We start from the raw sequence: 22,710 nt of genomic DNA, 5'->3' as shown, positions 1-22,710 counted from the left end.
AAAAATAATACATGTTCATCCTGATAGATCCTGGGACGACATGTCCCTCAAAAATATGCAAAAATGAAACCTAGGCGTCTAATCACGGTGATGCTCATGATAGCATGTCACCGCCCGCACCAATCGTCTTAGCAAACGATGAATACGAGACAGTACCCCTACTGTATGCCTCTGGTATTCAAAGGGCACGCCCGCCAGCCTAGCATAGCCCGGAATCCCTTGGGTAAGACCCTCGAGATTCTGCACCAGCAGCTCCTCCCCCCGGGCACCCCTCACCTGCTGAGGGTCGGTTGCAGGTTGATCTCTATGAGCTATAAGAGACACGCCGGCTAGTCGCTCTCGGCCTAAATCTGCATGTACATATGACTGTTATCATAACATACATGTATTAACACAAAAAAAAAAAAAATACATAAAATACCAAAAAGAGAAGATCATACCTAGCTCCTCTTCCCATTCCTCCCCCTCTGGCAGTGGGAGGTCTGGGTCCCCCATGAAGTTGGTTCCCGCATATGGCCAGTCTTCCACCACGATCAACTGGCGGCGAAGCCATATGAAGAACTCGGGCCGCGAAGACATCTGCTGGCCCCCTCCTCCTCTAGGCATCAATGCTGCCCAGCGAGCCATCCTTGGCTCTCGTGGTAATGGGTCTGCTACTATAGCTCCTTGGTACTGGAATAAAGGTAATCGTTCCAAGAAGAACGATACCACAATCGAACCATATCTGAACTGTTTCACCCCCCCGCGCTTACACTTTGTAAGCTGCCTCTTGATATTTGTAGTCACTGCTGTAGCCCAGTCAAAAATGGTGGGGCTAAGACATTCTGTCGCCAGTAACAGATGGTTCTTGATGGCCTCATGGGGTGCCTGTACCCCAGCTGCACGTGTGATGGTGAAGAGTGTCACCTTAAGAACCAAATCATCGATGGTGGCGATATCCACCTTGGTGCTGTTCTTCCCAAATTGTGCCTCTGGGCACACACGAGCCTTTACTTCACCTATTTTCTCTGCGGAAGGCCTGCTTCCGGTCAGAGTGGGGATTGCCCCTCTCCGTGACATCCCAGTAATGAAATACACATCAGATACATCCAGCTCTAAGGTCTGATCCTATAGTCGAAATACTTGGTCATCGACGTCCCAAGCATCCACTATGAACTATAATAGCTCTGGTTGAGCTCGCGGGTAGGAGGTAAGAAAGAATTTCTTGAGACCACACTCTCTCAGCGCATTCATACATCCCTCATCTGCGATGGCTAAGGCATCTATGGCATCGTTCTCTCGTTCTTTCCATTCCACCGGCATTTTTGCGTGTTTCCTGCACTCACAAGGACGAATAAATCATTAATGAAACCCTGGTAAACATATACACCGGACAAATTTCAAAATTGATGGGAAAATTTAAGTGAAAATCTAGGTCGCGCGGTTGGCGCGGCACCTTAGGGAAAATAATCGCATTGGCGATCCCGTGCAGGAAACTCGCGCCAATGGGCGCAGCCCTAGATTTTGCAATCCCCCTTGTAGAGGATCAATCCTTGGATGGAAAACTGAAAAAATGAAATGAAAATGAAGCTAAGGACAAGACCTCTTACCTGCTCTGGACGGCAGCTCGATTGGCTTCCTGGATTTATCGCAATCAACAGTTGAAGTTTGCACCCAAAACCCTCCAATGGTAAACTCACAAGGTGAAAAGTGAAAAGTGAATTTGTTTTTTACCATTTCACTATTTTATAGCATTTTTTGACCTAAAATGGACTAAAATAATGTTTTTTAAGTGTTTGTATATATTTTTATGTCAAAAAATGGGTTTTACGCTTTTTGGGGTATGTTTACAGGTGTTGGTGCAACTTAAGCAACGAAATGAGCTCTTTTTCCCGCTTTTTCAGGCTCGGTAAAATAAATGAAAAGGTTACTTAGGGGTCCGCTTTTAGCTCTTTTCTGACCGATTAAAGACGAAAAGATTGCCGAGTTACTCCTCTTGACTCGTTAAACGTTAATAAGGGGCGGTCGCTTTTAAAACTCTTTTTACTTGTAAACATAAAAAGATTGTCGGGCCCTTGTCGTTTCCGGCTCGTTAACGGTTATGAAACGACGTGATACCGATCGCTTTTTTACTTTTTCAGATCGATGTCACTACGTACGAAAAGTACTCCTCGATCGTAATGGTCTGGCGGTTCTTTCGAGCATTATTTTATACTTTTTCGGGCTCGGGAGACACAACTTTACGAAAAAGGACACCTTGGAGTTTCCTTTTCTGCGGTCTTTTCAAACTCTCTAAACATGAAAAGACGCCGAGTTCTTCCTTTGTCAGGCTCGTTAAAACCTGATGACATTGGATCTTGTCAAAATGATGCACCACAAGCATATGCTATCCCCATCAAGCTTGTTAAAAATAATTGGGGTACTCGCCAGAAATGGCGGGGGGGGAAAAAAAAATTGGAACCATAATTATTGTCGTATCGGCAGTATGTCGCTCTTGAACATGGCACTTGTCTGCTTTCGTGTCTGGGTGGGGATATCTCATCTCATTTTTCACTTGCCTCCGTGGATTTGGGTAATCCTATTTGACCTCTCATCTACTCATTGCCTCGTCACCATGACCGTTGATCCATTGATGTCAAATACTGCCAATTCCACTATCGTGCCGCCGATATGTTCAAGAGAAGTTGACCTCTGCAGAAAAACAACCTCCCTCTGATAGCTCACATAATCCTGATTCACAACATTATCTCTCTGTCTCGTGTCGATGATGTGGGAAACATTATGGCCCACCTTTGATCAAGGTCACTTCCTGTCGACTTCAGCTCACTATCCAGGAAGCTGATCTAGAGACTCCCTTCTGGTGCCTTGGAGCCTGCATGCCTCAATGGCAGGTTCTTCATGTTCGACGAGAGGTTTTCATCATTGGCCTCCGATCGAATGATTCTACGGGTGTTCGACGCCAGATCACTAATTCACACGCCGTAGATTGTACCTATAGTACCTTGAGGGCCATTGTCATTATTGGTGGTACCTCTCACGTCTGTTAACGGTTTCCATTATTGACTGGTAATCAGACGATGTTCATGCATGTTCGACTTCAGCTCATATATTCGCATGCTTGAACTTGTACTTTTGTTCGGGTCGATATGGAGCGCAAGACCCTGGATTTTGTCTATTGTAATCTAGGTGTGATTCTTGTTACATGACTCATTCACTGGATGGCTGCGACCATACCTGAGCCTATTCATTGATCCTAACCAGATGGCTGTGCCCATACTATGGATCTAGATTATTATGTACTCTCTTATGGATGGCTGCAACCATACCACATACATCATGTATTTGAGCTCTCAGTTGTATCTCTCGATGCAGATTCTCCGCAGCAGCTACATGTGTTCTTGTAAAGCATTTCACCCCTCTCTCTCTCTCAGGCCTCATGCTTTAGGGGGCATCTGTTACACAGTAATTTGTCACCATTGGTCACCGTCCCTATTACCCCTTTCCCGTACTTTGGAGGACTCATTCCGGGACCTGTGAGCAGTGACATAACTTAAAAACACTTGCATTAAGTTCCCCTCAGTATGGACTTCATGTGCCCTGAAGACACCTCCTGCAAAATATCCCTGAAAAGTGCCCTTTTTCCATTAGCATGGGTCCACAATGTACTGCCCGCGCCAATGAAGGAGATCCTCAAAAGAAGGCGTGCCAATTAGCGCTCTGTCCCAGAGTTACACCCGCGCCAACCGAGTTTGGAAAAGATTTTTAACAAACGCGCGCCTGGATGTTTTTTTCCCTTCAAGTCATGAAGGCTTTTGAGGATAAAGTTGATCTTCTAGATGTCGAGACTCATCATCTATCCTTTACATCTATCCACAGCGGCTTTTTGGAGATAATGCCAATCCATAATGGGTGTCTTGATGCATTGTATCTCTTCCCCTTCTCCATCTATAAAAGTATATCCTCATGCATTTGACAAGCTAGTTTTTTGAGTAGTAGTGATAACGCTTGAGTGATAGTAAGAGTCTTGGAGCATAGGGAGGTTATGCTGCCGGAATTCTGAGTTGTGTATCCATGATCAAAGAGAGAGAAAGGTCTATTGCAAGGCATATGTAGTTGCTCGCCCAGCCAGAGGAGAGATTCAACATCAGAACATTGGTTGTATTTTTCTCTGTTGATTATTCATTAATAAACGACTATCATTATGGTTCCGTTCTTATTGTTCATCATGATAATGTTTGATCTATATCTTTTCTGACCGATATATAGTTGTATTTAGTGGATTTTATGCTGGTATTCGCTTCGTTCTTTGCATGTGCAGGTATCTATTCGTGGAGATCGTGAGGATTGTGACTTGCCGAAGCAAGGGAACGAGAGTATCAACTCGCCTACATCACTAGCGCTGGACTCCAGGTTGGTTCTCATAATCCACTTTCAATTTGCAACTAGGAACTTGCATGGTAGCGTGATTGATTGTTGCTAGACCCATTTTGGGCTAGTGGGATCGCCTCTGTCCGCAGAGGGGATTTACCTATACAACAGGGTCTATCAAAAGTATACAACATGGGTACTCCTTGTATTAAGAATCAAATTATGCATGCAACGAGTGTTTCCACTCGAAATTTGAGTAAACCCATAGGGCGATAAGTTGAAAAAATAGTTTTTCTGTTTTTCCCTATAAAATTTGATGATGCCATCTAGTTTTATTTTATTATTTCCACTATTGTTTTATAACTTCCTTAGGAGGCCCATTTTAGACCTCAAAAATCACCTAATGAAGTGCATCAATCAAAGTTTGTATGCAAAATTTACGCCACTTAGAAGTTTACCTTCCTATTTTCACACCTATAGTTCGGAAGGATGCTACATCAGCCCCCATTATTTATGGAAAAGGGGCTAGCCACGTGTTTTTGATTTACAATGATATAGAAGAGTCTATATTATAACTCTAGTTAATATTTGATGTAGTCAAAATTAACCACTAGTAGGCTATCGAGCTATGTTATAATTGGGTCATTATGAAGAAGAGGTATTCCATTCTTTCGAGAGAATTTTGTTGCATAACTGAGTAGATATAGCCAGGAGAGATAAGAGTCAGGGCACACAGAGAGGATCTGTGCATTGTAGCATCCCATGGGCCACACGCTTTACATCTTTATACATATATCCATATTTCCAGATAGAGAAAGAGGGCGAAGTGGCCTCACCTTCCAGCTAGGTTTTCTCCCAAAATGGTTTCCGAGAGAGCATATATTATGTCTTATGTGTATGTGTTTATTTTGTTTTTCTCTATTTTTCTGCATCATTTCCATTCACACACATGCACTAATTACAGTTAAATCCACAGATCTTAAAGTTTAATAAACTGTAACAATGTAGAATTTTCAGAGCTTTAATATAATATTATTATATCTGTTTTGATGAATTGCCGAGTGGAATATCCATGACAGTTTATGCATAAGAAAATCTGGGCCATATTACTGAGATATTGGCTCTTGTCTTATCAAACCTTCTTATCCAATCTTCCATTGAGCTTGGAAAAATGTCCTTTTGAGTAACTAATGATATCCACAAGCTATGCATTAATATCAACCTCCATCCACATTTGGTAGCTAGGGATTTTGTTAATAAGAAACTATTCTTTAGGCCCCATCAACACATAAATTTAGATATGGAAATCTTGTCCCATTTGACCCAAGGAAACACCTCTGGTTCTTGCTTCCTTTCCCAAAGAAAGTTTGAGCAAAGTATTTTGATTTTTTCCAATACACATTTAGGGATTAGTGCTAGAGATGTTTTTAGAAAATTTTTTATTCATAAAAATATGAATTCAAAATATATTACTTTTAAATTTCATTATCATTAACATATTCATTATTATTGCTTAGAGACACATTTTATAGTGTATTATGAAGAAGATGTGTTCAATCTTTAGTTGACATGTGTCCCTTTTAAGATAAAAATAAAGTACTTTTCTAAATAAAAGAACAATGTTGACTATTAAAAAAAATACAAATAAGCATATACATATTTGGTTAGTTTTAATTAAAAAAATAAATGGTTGGCAAATGCCCATAGGCTTCAAAAAACTAAACTCATAATGCATCTCATCTTGCGAAGATTAGAAATAATAATACAAATTAACTAAAATGTAATAATAATAATAATTATAATAATAATAATAAGTATATGAATTAAACATACTTATATATATATATATTAGAAAACATGTAACAAGATTTTTAACCTCTATGTCATATGGCAATACCATGACTTACTAAAAACACATACTAAAAACCATAACTCATGTTCATATAACATTTTCAATGAATATTTATACTCTAGCTAGTTCTTGATATTACACTCCAATATGAAGTAGACGTGGTAAACATATTTCACTCTTACTCTCAACCATATAATAAAGTATTTCAATGTAACATTATGGCACCGAGAGGGAGAGGGACAATATACGGGATATGTGCCAATAAGAAGGAGATGTGTTAAAAATATTCCACTCTTACTCTCAACCATATAATAAAGTAATTTGATATAACATAATTGCAACAAGAGAGCTAAGATAGGGGAGAATAAGAAAGATGTGTAATGGTTATATGTTAGATAGATGTAAAAAATTCTTAACCATGAATATTCACCCCCATATTACATGGATATTATTAATTTCTAAATATGCTTTCTTACAATACCATGGGCTAATACAATGGCTTGTCAATACACATGCCCAAAAACCATAACTTGTTTCAAAATAAAAACTTAATTTAATGTGATAACATTTAAAAAATTAAAACTTAATACTTACAATAAACTTATAATTTAGAAAGATTCTTAACCATGGATATTCACCCCCATTTTACCATGGATATTATTAGGGTTAAATAGAGTTTGTTACAATACCATGCTGCAATACCATGGCTGAAAACCATAACTCATTTCAAAATCAAAATACTTTATAAATACTTTATTTTATAACATTTTTAAAATCAAATTTAAAGCTAAAATTATGGAGAGATGTTCTAGTGGTGTAAATGTTTGTTAACATTTCAATAAAAAAACCAACATAGGTGCATCTTAGCTACAGATATACCAAGCGCTCAAATCTATTTTCACTCTAAAAGAGAATTAAACATCATGAGATTTTGTCCCTCTTGGTAGATCCAGATTTAAGATGGATCTATGTTGGTTTAATTTCTTCCTTTAAATATCTATATTCCACAGGAATACCATAGGTCAATAGTATGAGTTCTCATAAAAATGAAACTCGAAAGCTTAAATCTATTTTCACTCCAAAAGAGATTTAAATCTCAAGAGATTTGATCCCTCTTGGTAGATCCAGATCTATGTTGGTTTAATTTCTTCCTTTAAATATCTATATTCCACACGAATACCATAGGTCAATAGTATGAGTTCTCATAAAAATGAAATTCGAAAGCTTAAACCTATTTTCACTCAAAGAGATTTGATCCCTCTTGGTAGATCCAGATTTAAGATGGATCTAGGCTGGTTTAATTTATTCCTTTAAATAGGCTATATTCCACATGAATAGAGTAAGTCAATACTATGAGTTCTCATAAACATGAAGCTCGAAAACCACTAGTAACTTGACAAATTCAAGTTTATCTTATTATTTTAGTTTAAAGTTAATTTTGTTTTAACATAGAGTTATTTTTGTTTTTTTCTTTATTTTATTTTTCACTGAGTAAAATGTTTAACATAGCGTTATTTTTATTTTTATGTTATTTGACCAAGTGAACTCTTTAAGTAACATATCTTCAACGCTTCTTGGAACAATAATAAATGGTTAAAAGTAATTTCTTGGAGAGACAATCTCTAGTGTAGTATGTAGAAATGTTGTAATGTCCTATAATTATTTTGACTCAGTGAAAATAAAATAAAAAATAAAATTATAATTATAATAAAAAATAAAATAATAACATAATAATAATAATAATAACTTAATAATGATAATAAGGGTTATTTTGGTAATAACTATAATAGAAAGAATGTATATAATGATAATAATAACATCAATAATGATGATTCTGTAATCAATATTAATAATAGTAATAATAAATTAGTCTTTAGTAGGACTTTTGGTTCGCTTAATAATGGTTATTCTAATTTTCTCTCCCCCTCTAGTAATAGGGTTGTCAATCTCTCTAGCTTTTCTTTTGAACCTCCATTCTTTAGCATTTAATTTTTTCCCTTTCTCCTAGGAAGATCTTTGTCGATGATATCGTTTGTGGCATTGAATATGGTATTAGAGACTTGCCAGACATCACTAAATATATCATCAGATAGGATTGTGTTGTTGTCCTAAAAAAGGAGAAGCCCCCCAAGAACACATCACCAAACGTGAGTTTGATGCTCTCAAGGCATTAAATAATAACAAGGATGTTGTGGTTCTCAAAGCGGTCAAGGGTGGTGTGGTATTCTTGATAAAGAGTATTACCGTAGTAATATGTTGCACTGCCTCTATAATAGCAGGAGATACATAAAACTTAATAAGGATCCTTTGAAGAGTACTTCCAAAAATGTGGCTCTTGCTATAAAATCTAGTAGCTCCATCAACTCGTTCAATCATAAGCTTATCAAGAGCAACCCTCTTACCCCCAAAATCTATGGCCTTCCTAAAATTCATAAAGAAGGGGCTCCTCTAAGTCCCATTGTCAACACAATATGAGGGTCGACCTACCTTATTGCTAAATATTTAGCCCTAGTGCTTCAGCCCCTTGTTGCTCATATAGAATCCTTTGTCAAGGACCGTGTTGTGCTTGTCAATGAGTTAAAGAGCATTAAGCTTGATACTAATGACAAACTTGTGAGTTTCGATGTGGTCTCCCTCTACACAAATATATGTATCAATGAGGCCATTGAAGTCATCAAGCATATTACGGATCGTGATATGGCTAGATTAGTTGATATATGTCTCACCTCTACTTTCTTCTCTTTTGATGGAGAATTCTATTAGCAAACTTTTGGTGTCTCCATGGGTTCCCCCCTCTCCCTTATGGTAGCTAATCTATTCATGGAATATTTTGATTCAAAAGCCTTGGCCTTTTCTTCTCTTCTACCTAAGCTGTAGAAGAGGTTTGTGGATGACACTTGTGTCATCTGGTGCCATGGTAAGGAAGAGTTGGAGCTTTTCGTCCTTCATCTTAACAATCAATCTATTTCCATAAAGTTCATCATGGAATATGAATGCAATGGCAATTTACCATTTCTTGATGTCCTCCCTTCAAGGAATGATGATGGTTCTTTTTCTCATCAACTCTATCGGAAGAAAACTCACACGGAGAAATATCTTCATGCTAAATCTCATCATTTCTCGGCTCAAAATCTTGATGTTCTCAATAGTTTAGTAACTAGAGCTTTAAGAGTTTCTTATGAAAACCATCTTAATGATGAGAAAACACACCTCCAGAAGGTTTTCTTCTTTAATAATGGGTACAGTAAACACCAATTCACTAAGACTTTCCTCAAAGTTGAAAAATGTCCTAGAGCTAAGGAAGAACCCAAGGATCGATTTTCAAAAGTACATCTCCCTTTTATCTAAGGGACCATTGACAAGATTGCAACTATCTTAAGAAAGCATAAGATTACTTCAACCTTTAGGCCTCTAAATACCATTTGGAGTTCCATAAGATCTATAAAAGACCTGGTGGACCCTAAAAATATGAAATGTGTTTACATTACCACTTGCTCTTGTGGGACTCCCGCTCTTGTGGGACTCCCTATATAGGAGAGACTGGTGCTCGATTGGTCAAAGGGTTCATGAGCATGCGGCTCAGATCAAGCATGGTAGGACGTACTCCTATGCTTTGGAAGAACATGCAAATAAATCTAAGCATCAGAAGAACATGCAAATAAATCCAAGCATCAAATCTACATTGAAGATACCCAAGTAATTGACAAGATTAGTCATTTCCATCATTGAAAATTAAGAGAGGCCCTAGAAATCGAAAAAAACCCAATAATTTGAGTAGAAACAATGGTTGAAGTATTAACACAAGATGGGTCCTATCTTCGTAATTATTCAATAAAAGAATTTTAATTTTTAAAGAATTTATTTACTTTTCTGTCTATTTCTTATTTATATCATTTGGTTTTTACCTATTTTCCATGGTTTATATTATTAAGTTTTTCTGATTGATTTTTCATTAATTAAGTTTTTATCATCTTGGTCATTCTTAACTTCGGAAGTATATATGGTTACATATATTGTTTCTTTTGTTTATATCTACTGTCATCAGGACCCTACCAAAAATTTTCTTTATTATTTTCCTTCCAGGTAATTAAAAGGATTAAAATCATAGTATTTTAAAGAATGGGCACACATTATAAGTCATCCATTACATGGACCCAGATACAGTAACATAATTATATTATTAAGTTTTTCCGATTGATTTTTCATTAATTAAGCTTTTATCATTTTGGTCATTCTTAACTTCGGAAGTATATATGGTTACATATATTGTTTCTTTTGTTTATATCTACTGTCATCAGGACCGTACCAAAAAATTTCTTTATTATTTTCCTTCCAGGTAATTAAAAGGATTAAAATCATAGTATTTTAAAGAATGGGCACACATTATAAGTCATCCATTACATGGACCCAGATACAGTAACATAATTATATTACAACAATCTTTTCCTTATCGAATAATTACCTTACAGTAAGAAAACTCTTAATCTTTCTATTAAAAGAATAACTATAACTCAGTAATAAATCAACTGCGTATTCTTTCAGAAATTGTAACCTGTACTTCCTGATCATTATTGTAGTTTTCTTGTTTCAGAAATTGTAACCTGTAGTTCGTAATAATTATTGTAGTTTTCCTGTAGGGTTTCCATTAGTAAGAAAATTTATGTAACTTTCAACAATTCGGAAATTTATTTGAAAATACCACACCTCCCAACCTCGAGACTCGCAATTACCTCTTGTCCCCTGAGCCTTTTTCCTCAACTAACAGTTTGAAGAAATAAATTCCAAATTGATGTAACCTGTATCTGTCACGACGAAAATTCCAAATTGAGGTAACCTGTATCTGAACCTCAGGACGACAACACCAGTCCAGTATTATACTCACAGGTCCTGTGGACGACAACACCAATCCAGTATTGTACTCACACGAATGAATGAATCAGTTTAAGGGTTCCACTGACTTCCAGGTTTAGCTCAGCAATACTTCTATCAAGCAGAATACTACTCTCTGACAAGTTCTGGTTTTTCTTTCTTTACTCCTACTGTGACAAGTTCTGGTTTCTCTTTCTTTACTCCTGCTGTGACAAGTTTACTCCACTGTGACAAGTTCTGGCTTTTCTTTCTTTCTCCATATCCTCCAGATTTCTCTTTTCTTGATATCCCAGGATTTCCACTGAGATAGGGTTTTCTCCTATCTCTAGGAAAAACCAATAATTGATTCTAATTCTTTTCTCGACATCCCTAGATTTCTACTGACCTGAGATAGTTTTTTTTTCCATCTCTAGGAAAGGAGAAGAAAAACCAATAACTAAAAAATAAAAATACATTTTCTTGAATTAGTCTTTATTTTTATTTAAAATTCTGAGAAAAATATAAATACATTTTCTTAAATTCTTCTCTATTTTTTTTTAGTATTCTTTGTTCCAAGTCATAATATCATTTCCTTCCTTCTTGATTTTCATACATTGATTTTCATGCATCTATATTAATGCAGAGTTTTTCCTTACCACACTCATTACTAATTTATACAAAGTAAAAATAATCAGTCCTTAATACAATTATTGGGTATTACAAAAATGCAATTTAAATAATGAAACTATATATATGTAAGTGTTTAGAAGATTGAAAATTTTAAAGTGTAATTTTCTTTTTTTTCATTATAAAATAAGTGACTTAACGAATTATGTTTGATATTGGATCTATACTGAATATAAAACTAAAATCACAACTTAGATTATATATTTAATTATAGAAAATAACTTCTCAAGTTTTTAAATTTACAACCATCTATTTTTTCCATCTTTCTTGAAAAATACATATATTTTCAGCAATTTTAAAAAATCATATAAAATAGTAAACAAAATTCAAATAAAATCATTTTAATTGTAATATATAAAATTATAATTAACAACATCGTTATGAAACTTCTTCAACTTCAACATTTTTATTATATATACATATATCCTCTGGATCAAATTAACTGCTATTATAACTTAGCCACTTCCAAAATAAGATGGTCTGGAATTCAAGTTTTGAAGTGCATATCGTTCCCTCACCACCTTCCGGATTTCCCAGAGACAATTTTTATTTAAACAATAAAGTATCATAAACACGTTTTTTTATTTTATATAAATTTGAAAAATAACATCAAAATGAATATTCCCATCAACAATATTTTCTTTCCCTAAGAAGTGGAACCACAAGGGTGGGGACCATCTGAAGCAATATACTTGACAACACTGCGATTGAAAAACCAATCACCAACAGCTTCGGCAATGGTCTGTCACAAAACAAAAACATGTACACATGTATATCAACTTGAACTGTGAACAACTTGTTTAGAACATTATCTAGAAAAAGTCAATAACGATGTACCTTCGAATTCAATTTTGGAGAATTCGCTGAGTGCCACAGATCTTGTACTTTTGTTTGACAATGTGAATAACATGAATCGATAAACAACCCTCCGTCGCATGAGTCAAACACGGGTGTTAATGCACTGATCGTCTTGTCCCTGTATCCTGTGATTGGTAACAGTATGTTAGCGCACTGATTATAACATTCCTTAATCCTGTGACTGATAACAGTATCCAAAAATATATGAATAATCCCTTCACAAACTTGGGTTTCTTGAAAGAAAAAATGGATAGTGTTACTGGAAAGAAAAGCCTTAGGTTTAGGTCATCATGGATAGTCTAGTTGGTTAAAGCTATGGGTTTGGCCATGATGTGTAGCCCAGTTAATTGAAACCTGCAAAATCATTGGCCCTTTATCATGAAACACTAGTTAAATTCTCCTTAAATTCATTAGAATCAAACTCTCAACGATAAAGCTGGCTAGGCGGGTTTCATTACACCCGTGATTGTTTCAGTAGAGAAAAAAAAAACTTTTGGTATTTATGCAGAAAGTAACCTTTCATTATTTTCAATTGCCAGGGAGAGCAGGCCGTGATATTCGCCTTGCACTTGTCCCAAATACCATTGGGATCTGCTGAAACAGGCACCCAAATATTTGCAACCTATAGAAAACAAATTGACAGCCATAGAAGATACGAAATCGCATTCGATTGTTATATGATTTATAATAAACAGTGAAAAAGTCTCCAACTATTTTATCTACCTGTAACGGATCATGTGCAGAGTTTACAACAAAAAAAGTCTCCAACTATTTTATCTACCTGTAAGGGATCATATGCAGAGTTTACAACAAAAAGTGGTGGTTTGATGAACGGTAAAAGATATTGGGGAAAGTGACACTGCCATTATGTACAACCATTGTTAGTAACAATTTTTATAGAAATTAATAGGTAATTTTTATAGTAACTCAGTTTAGAATGACAATAATTGGTATGATGTTTATTGTAGATATCTATAATATTTAAGAATCTGATTATCAAAACAAAAGTGAATTGATTAATTCTCTCTAATAATCATATTCCAAAATATTTTCAAAATCTACAATATCGGAGTGAATAGAAAATAATTATTAAACATCATCCTACCAGACTTCCAGGATGCATTTTCGATGTGCAAGCAGCTGGCAAGTGTTTTAAAGAACCCTGAAATACAATATCATATTCAATAAAACCATGACAATGAAAAATACATATCAGGGGAAACAGAAGTGCAAACATCAGAAACAGAGATGAAGAAAACAAAGAAAACACATGAAAAAAATTCAATTAGGTTAGAATATATACGTAGAAAAGAGTCGAGGTATATACATGAAATGTGACTTCATCAATAGTGTCAAGTCTAAATAGATTTCGACCTGCTACGTCCTCTCTGTAATGCAACAGATGTATGTAATCAAATTATCAAAATATGCATTAAACTATGGAATACAGACAAAATATCCATGTACATAGAAGATGTTTTAAAATATTAAAAGATATGCAGGTAGGTTGTAGATTAAAGCATAGATCCAGTTTACAATATTAAACTTTTGTAATTTTCAATTATAAATCCCACGGTTCTTTTTATAGAAATATAAATAATTCTTTTCCAATAAACGATAAACGAAAATCATTTGAACATATTCTAAGTAAATGTCAGTGAGAACATACAAATCGATGAAAAATCCAGCATGGCCATGCATTTGACATGAACACTCTTTGGAAAAAGATCACGAAATTCTTAAAAAATATAAATAATTCTTTTTAAATAAACGATAAACACAAATCATTTTTATTGTCAGTGAATGTCAGTGAGAAAATACAAATCCATGAAAAATCCAGCATCGGCCATGCATTTGACATGAACACTATTTGGAAAAAGATCACGAAATTCATTGCAGTGAATAAATGTTGCGACGCCGCCCGCTGAGCAGCCAGTGAGTAGGACCTGCCATATAACATTTTATTACATTTTCCCATTTCAACAATGTTGACTTAATATAAACAATCCCAATGGACGCAAATAATGAATTTAATAAGTTCTCGACAATACCAACTGTAATATAAAAAATCCCAATGGACCCAAGTAATGAATTTAATAAGTTCTTGACAATACCAACGGTAGAGGTTTAAGAATATTATAATAAAAGTACAAACAAAATGAGCACATAAAAATAAAAGACTATTTTCTGATAATGAAGGACCATGATATTGCATCACTTGAGAGGCTTTTGTTCATAGAAATTCGTTCAGCCAACCAGTTAATCATAATGGAACTCAATGTAAAGTTTCTTCACTTATACTACCCCAAACATCGGATTGCATTTACTACAGAAATTGCATTGAATATTTAAAATAAATCAAGGAAGCCATGACTTGACATGTTCCTACTTTCCTAGGTATATCACACGGAAAGCAAAACCAAGATTCATTTTATTAGGAGCCAGGGAAAATGTAACACTTTTGAGTAGGATTAAAAAGATCACATGGATAATAAACGCATGAATGTAATGTACTAAAAGACTTAGTGGTTTTTAATCGAATTGGTAATAAAACCACTTTGAAACTGAATGTCACCTAATCATCACCTCCCTAGATTTAGCTAGTACTTTGTCTTGTACCAGGAGCTATTGAACTAGGGGCTGATGCATGAGTGTTTTGTATTGAGTGGGAAAAGATAGGTTGTAATTGTATAATACAAGAACATATCTTGAGGATGTCCTAGAGCACTCATAGTCTCATTATGAATATACTAACCAAAACCATGGAAGCCTAAGAACAAAAGTATGAGTTGAGGTGTGATACAATTGCATCACAATGTCTAAGAATGAGATCTAATAAACTGTTGTTGTATTGAGTAATTGGGTCACTTCCCATAAAAATCATTGCATGTGCAAGGATGCCAACTATGATAAACCCACCAATCCACATATGATGGGTGAACAAAGAGAGTTGGGTACCATAGTCAATAACTACTTACAGATAAGGGGGGCATTGAATGCATGTGGTGAGCTATGACAATAGTTAAATATCCTAACATAGCTAGGTTAATAGCTAATTAAGCTTTTCATGAAGTAGTTACTATCTTGTAAAGGCCTTTATGGCCCTCCCCTTAAATGAACCTTTATAAGCTTCTAAAGTTCCCTTAAGGCTATGGCCAATGATCCAATTGGTCTTATACATATGACTTGCTATAGGAAAAGAACTACAATATCCAAATGATGATGAGTAGCCTCGATCAACCATATTGGATTTAATCATCCACTAAAGGTTAAGAAGTATGAATATTCTTACCAATTTAGGGTGAAAAAAAGGGTCAATCCCTCAATAAAACTGGTATAAACTTGAGCCAAAAGATTGTGACTCAAAATAAATTCATAAGGAAGTGGTGTATCTTTAGGATCCACTCCAGCTTCTAGAAGTTGGTTAATGGGTAGAAAGACATGTGTGTGTTGTGCTACCCAAGATACAGATACAAGTCCTAGTAACCCTACTAAATGATGGTTCAACATGGATTCTACATCCTACAACCAAGCCAGTTATGGGGTAGCCTTCTAATAATGGAACCAACTAGAAAAAAAAATTAAATTTGCAAATATCAATGCACCAATCACAGTTTAGTAGAGTTATAATTCACTAGTTATTTGAGATGCTAGCTAAATGTGGAATAACCTAGAGGTTATTTGTATCCCTGGAAAACCTCCACCTACATCCTCATTCAATATTTGGCCTACTATTGGAAAAATTACTTAGGCGTTGGGCTTGATGTGAATGGGATCAACACACCATGCTTCATAATTAAAGAAATGAGTGTTGTGAAAGTACATCGCATCGAGCCAAATAAATATGATGTATAGATGACCAAAATATTTTCTAGATAATTTATGAGAAATATTTTCCAAATCATTAGTATGACTATAAAAAATGTGAGCATCAATATGTAAATTCTAGATCCAAGTGGAAATATTAGGGCCTTTAGCTAGCATCTTTCAAAAATGCCTAGGTTTGGCTCATTTTTATTTATTTATTTATTTTCTTTTTATAGAATCTCTCCACTATGATCTTTACTTTTGAATTCTACACTTTTGAGAAAGGACACAAATAAGACCAAAACCTTCGAAAAAGAATTACATAACTTCCGAGAGATACATCACAACTTGTTCTCCCATTATTTTCCAGTTTATGACAAGAGTGTCTATGATACTAGAGTTGGTCTGAGGTAGGCGTTCAATTTTATTATGGCATATCCCCTAGGTGCTCAATGGATTGTTGACTATTACCATTTAGAAAAAGTATTTCTAATGTGATGGAAAACACATTTTCAATTATTATTACACCATATATATCTGTGAAGGGAGGGGGAGAGAGAGAGATCCATCTATTCATACTCCTTTATATGTCCCATATCAAATGCCATTCATTATAAATCGTTATTCATAGACCATTAATGAAAGATATATATCGATGGATTTTACCCCTATTAAGAAGATCCTTTATCAATCAAGAATCATAAAATCTATTCTTTGTTATATTTTCAATATATTCCTATTAGATGTCAATAGAATAGAGTTTAAATTTGGGGAATATCCAAGTATAATTCCATTGATTATGAGAAAATTAGATATTCAATAATTCAAAGTATTTCCCCATAATATAATTTTTCATTTTCCAAAGCATCCTATAATATGTATCGAAATTTGTGCTTCAATATAATTTATCATAGCAAGTGTTATAGCTTGTTCCCAATACTCAACAAATTGATTAAACTAAGCCTCTTTAGTTTCAAGACATCCCTGTAGAATAACATGTTCTCCTCGGTTATGATAGTTCGACTTGGAAAACTTTTCATTCCCTCATAAACATACTTGAGTGTTTCCCACTTAATGTGGCTCAAACAACTATTCTTTAGTTCTCTATGCAAATTTCCAAAATATTCTTGAATTAGAGATGATTCACTCGAGGTTTAGATTAACCAGAGGATCAAAAGCATTCAATGACATGAGTTTCTAATTTCACTTCCAATAAATTCAATGATTGGGTTCTATTTTTTATCTGGCCCTAAAAAAGATGAAGTATAAAAGAGATATACCTCAAATTGATTGTCCAAATAAAATTAATTTTGGAAGGTGATTATCTCAACTTTTTAAAGAATTTTTGGAGAGTACTCACTAGTTGGAGTACCTCACATCTTTAGGATCTAAGGATGCACTTCTGCTCAATAGCTTAGTAGATCAACTCTATTAAAAAATTGTTTTTATATTCTTGTTAATGAAAAAATTTGATCATGTCGGCCCAAACCTTTCTTCAATAACTTATCTTTATGGAGATTTCGTAATCAATTGAATTTTTTATCCATGGAATTCTATTTAGGCTCTATCTATTCATATTCAATCTCCTATGAGAGATTATTTTCTTTTTGTTCACTATAGCTGATAAAACTATTATTTTGGATGGTTCATATGTAGAAATCATTTTCATTTTTCCTTACTTGTATTAGTTCTTACCTATGTTATTCTATGATATAGATAGCTACAGTTAATGATAGATCAATACCAGATTATTAAGATCTTGTGGTAATGATGTTTTCTTTCTAATTCCTCAAAGTTATAGAGCAAATCCTTAGTATCTTCCCCATTACTTTGATCATAAGCATAAGCTTTTAGTCACATAGCTTCATAGTAAATTTATAAAGCTTCCACATATTTCCCTTCCAATTGAGTTGAAATCCATTATGGTTGTTCATTCCACTAAAATTATTTTTGCTTCAAAAATATACATGATATTACCACTTGATAGTGCTTCTCTTTTCTTTATACTAGGTAATAGGATAATGATTTGTGGAATTGAAAAGCATTATTATGACCCAATATTATGAATTAATAGAGGCTACTGTATTTCCAGTGAATCTCTAGCTATCCTTCTTGCAAAGATTCTTTTCTCAATACAAGGATCTTAGTACTAGGAATGGAACCTTTAACAATTTCCTTGTTCTTAATGCTTGTTGGTAAAATTATTTGTCTATTAAAACCAATTCATTCACTCTCACATAAATTTTCAACCAAGGTTTTCATAACCTTCGAGTTTCTACACTATATGTACGGAGTTCAAGGTAATGATAAGAATTTATATCCTATTCCTATATTATTACAGAATATAAACGAAAGTAGGAAAATTATAACTATCAAAAGGAACTCATGTGGAAAGTAAATGACTCATGTGCTAATTAAATCACTCAACAATCAACAATTTCATTAAAGATAAATCCCGAACAATGCATATCCAGTAGCTCCAATGATCAACAATCTCTTCATTGTAGAGAGGTGAATGATATAGCAATCCTAGCTACTCTCTCTACATTTGGAAACATCCCTACTACTCTACTAAAACCTGTCTCTTTAACTAACTTACTAAATAACTATTCTCCTATACTTTTACAATTTGTTTCTTATAATGAAGCAAGGGGCAAATTAGAACCAACTCTCCCAAATTTGGTTTGTCAAATCTATGGACATATTACAAAATGTTGTATTTACTTGTTATTGGTAGATCTTGGTGAGAGAAAAACTCAATACGTGATAAAATACTATCCATATAACATAAAATCAACTAATAATAGGCTTGATTCAATTCATTTTCTAACTAGTGAGTCTATTTGGATTGTAGTTTGCCAACAACCACAACAAGAAATATCTGCATGAAATAAACACCAAGTTCTCTCAACTAAATACTATTTGGAGAATTGATCACATGTCACTTATTTACGTATGTTCTAAAAAAACTCGTGTTGTGGAATTTTCATATTCATCATTTTTTTCTACAAATCACACTCGAATTTAGCTACCCACTTGTTCCTAGCACAAGTTATTTGAACTATAGCTCATGCGTTGGAGCCTTATGAAGTCCACTTGGGTATGAATTAGGTAACATAAAACCATGTCAACATCCCTAGAAAAAAACTCATGTTATTGAATTTATCCTAGAGCTTTGTAGATATTTTGACCATGGAGGCTCGTTACAGTAACTCCATAGGAGCCACAAGAACAACACTAGGAAAACCATCATTAGTAAAACCAACAACAATCCTTTATAATTGATCAAAAGTAAATTGGAATAAAAATAATTAACTAATTTAAGATTCGTAATGTTATTGTGGCAAATTCATGAAGAAACAAAGAAAGATAGTTAATAGATGACCAAATTATTTTAATAAAATGACTGAAATTGTGTGTTTAGAATTGTGAAAAAGGTGATAATTCGATGACTCAACATCCCTCCATGCCTAGACTTTTGCATGTCCTCATGAAAACAAGATAGATTTGACAATAGATAGCTATCTAAATTTTCAAATGCACCTAACTTGCATGGTTGTATGAGACATCTCACTGAAAACAAGTGCAGTGGAATGCAATTTTCCATCCTACTCTATTTTGGTTAGTTTCATGAACAACATCTCCCATGGAACTCTCACCATTTGTCATTATACCACTAGAAGAGATTGTTGTTCATGTTTCTTTAGGACTAATAGTTAGGAATGCATCAAACTTTCCTATTTATTGTAAAAATTGCCACTGTGATGCAACCCAATACCTCTGCCAATACTTTTCCCTTTACCCTAAATTACTTTCTTGTTGTTTTTCCACTTTCCTTCCACAAAATATTCCATCAAAAAAATTCTAATGACCTTTTATCATTTCTCTTATGCTCACAATAAGTTCTCGTGGAGCAACTTTACCTTTCATATCCAATGGTGGTTCTTATGTGGAAACATTGACTCATTTTGTGCTATGTTTAACAATAGTTCTTGTGTGGCAGTGTTGATGTTGCCTTGCGAATTCACTGCATCTGTTGCGTATACATACATGTTATTATAATCGCCTTCTCGTGTTGATATATAATTTTCCCCATAAGATACAATGTGTTCAGCACAAAGGTTAAGAAAGGTTGATGTTTCCACTTTTTAATGCATAGCAACCAATGCCACTTGTTAACACCTTTCTTCTTAATTTAATAATAAAAAACAAATTTTGTGTAATAACACCCTGAAACCTTTTTGAACAATGGTTATCCCATTTTTTCAAAGTTGCACTTCTCATAAAAAGGTCTTCTTAAAACAGAAGCCTTCATTATCCAATCATGAATTAAAAAACATGATCTAACTTATGATATTTAAATCCACAGTTACCTAGATCAACCTATCAATATTATGTTCAATTCCCACTACCATCATGCCTTCAAAAGTAGCCTTTGAACAATTCTAGTGGGGTTATAAATCTAAGTTGTAGCAATTTGTGCATGGAGTTGCAGCAGATTCAAAGAAATTGACATTTCATGGAACCAACACTTCAAATTGAGGTGATTTTTAGTGGGCATGTTTATCACCATTCAATGTCCTTATATACCAAAAATTACAGCAAACCTTTTCACATATCCTGATATATAACAAATAATTTTCTAAAAGAATTATAACAAATTGTTATAGGTGTCGCAACACATCGTTATAGATGTCACAACAAACTTTGTTAACCAATTTCCCACAAAGTACAAACTAGATTTCGTTGATATTTTGTGAGAAGTTTTATACTATTTTAATGCTTTTCCAAAAACAAAACCAAAACCATCCAATCTGCATATATCTATATATAACAAATAATGTGCTATTAGGGTTGTAGCGAACTGCTACAAGTATAGCAACAAATTTTGTTAACCAATTTCTCACAAAGTACAGAGTGGATTTTGATGATTTTTTTGAGGTGGGTTTTTAATATTTTGATTCTTCTCAAAAAGAAAAACTACAGCCATGTGATGCACATATCTCAAGATATAAGAAAAATGGTTGTACATTATGATGCTCAATTTCTAAAAATTATAAAGCCGTTTTCCCTAAAATTTTGCAAATTTATTCATCTTACCTTCGTGCTTCCCCCTCCAAATTTTTCGGCCATCTCATACATGGTTTGGAAGATATGTTCAAGTCAATTTTTTCATAATGAGAAATTACGAAAAGTATTTTTATTGTCCTTGACAACTTGATCTAGAACTCTAACTTTTTCTTAACCTTCTTCATCTTAGATTTGTTTTTTAGCACACTAAGCTAGAGTAGGAGCATACTATGTATTTTGCAAGCATTCTCACCCATGCCTATACTTTTAAATGTCCTCATTCATACAATTTGGAGTTTTCAACATGAGATTTGACCAACATACACATCCCTATTCCATCTTCCATGCCTGACACATGCTCATAATTCCATCATTGCCAATCCTCGACATAGAGGTCTACTCACAAATGCTAAAAGCCTTGTATGTGTCAAAATGTTGCCACCAAAGGTTACCTAAGGACTAGCTTCATTTTCCTTCCCATGTATTTTTATCATGATCGCATAAAAGGTTGTTCTTATAGCTAACAATTGACCATTCAACAACTACTATAAAATTATGAGTTGCCATTCAAAGTTTTTCTGTTGTCACTATTGTCAATTTTCACACATGCCCCTCTGCATAAGTCAGACTGTGGAAAATAATTATACATATATATTTCTGATAGTGGTTAACTTTTTATCTCTTCATACCTATTTCTTTAAAAAAACCAATTGATATTAACAACAATCATTGTAGCCTCAAAGGTATCAATCCTACCCTAAAACATAGCAAGGGAATAAATGCTTTCCTAGCTCCTTAGCATGAAGTTTTGTTCCTTCATCTATAACATTTCTCAATAACATTTACTCCACTAATAATCACTTCATATGGATCAATTCGAGTGCCAAAACAATTTGAATGAGTAATGCATACCAATAGGTTAAGGAAATGGTAGGAGATGAGGGTTGAAATAGATTTGAAAGGGAGAGACAAGATGAAACAAAATATAATGCCAAGCTTAAAATAGTAATTTACCAATATTCCCTAAAGTTTCAATAAATGAAAAAGTAAGTTTGAAGGTAGTTTTACCTCAGGTTTTACCTCTTGAAGTTATTAGGCATGTTGATGAGGATAATTGTTTCTAAGACTTATTTTCTATTGAGTTGATCCAAAATAGAGTGATCATTTATTTCAAATGTTGTTTTCAAATTCCATTGACTATTGACTATTGGCTCCTAACTGTTGAGTTGGAATTGAGACAT

The 22,710-nt window shown here is 34.3% G+C and overlaps 1 protein-coding gene across 1 annotated transcript in view; it reads right to left on the bottom strand.

The window, feature by feature from the left end:
• Positions 1-12,380: 12,380 nt before the first annotated feature.
• The window catches only part of LOC149215467 (pectin acetylesterase 8-like), a 38,853-nt gene continuing 28,523 nt past the window's right edge, over positions 12,381-22,710 (bottom strand). Inside the window, exons 6-12 of the mRNA XM_089389726.1 lie at positions 14,414-14,538; positions 13,920-13,980; positions 13,698-13,754; positions 13,374-13,451; positions 13,109-13,214; positions 12,572-12,717; positions 12,381-12,476 (exon numbers count right to left, since the gene is read on the bottom strand). Coding sequence (XP_089245852.1) covers positions 12,381-12,476; positions 12,572-12,717; positions 13,109-13,214; positions 13,374-13,451; positions 13,698-13,754; positions 13,920-13,980; positions 14,414-14,538 — 669 coding nt within the window. The remainder of the gene's footprint in view (positions 12,477-12,571; positions 12,718-13,108; positions 13,215-13,373; positions 13,452-13,697; positions 13,755-13,919; positions 13,981-14,413; positions 14,539-22,710) is intronic.

This window comes from Pinus tabuliformis, chromosome 1_1 (assembly GCF_031772625.1).
Source record: "Pinus tabuliformis cultivar Carrire ecotype Pingquan chromosome 1_1, CPIR1, whole genome shotgun sequence".
Classification (NCBI taxonomy): Eukaryota; Viridiplantae; Streptophyta; class Pinopsida; order Pinales; family Pinaceae; genus Pinus; species Pinus tabuliformis.
Note: the sequence above shows the minus strand (reverse complement) of the source record. Positions and strands in the feature narration are given on the sequence as shown.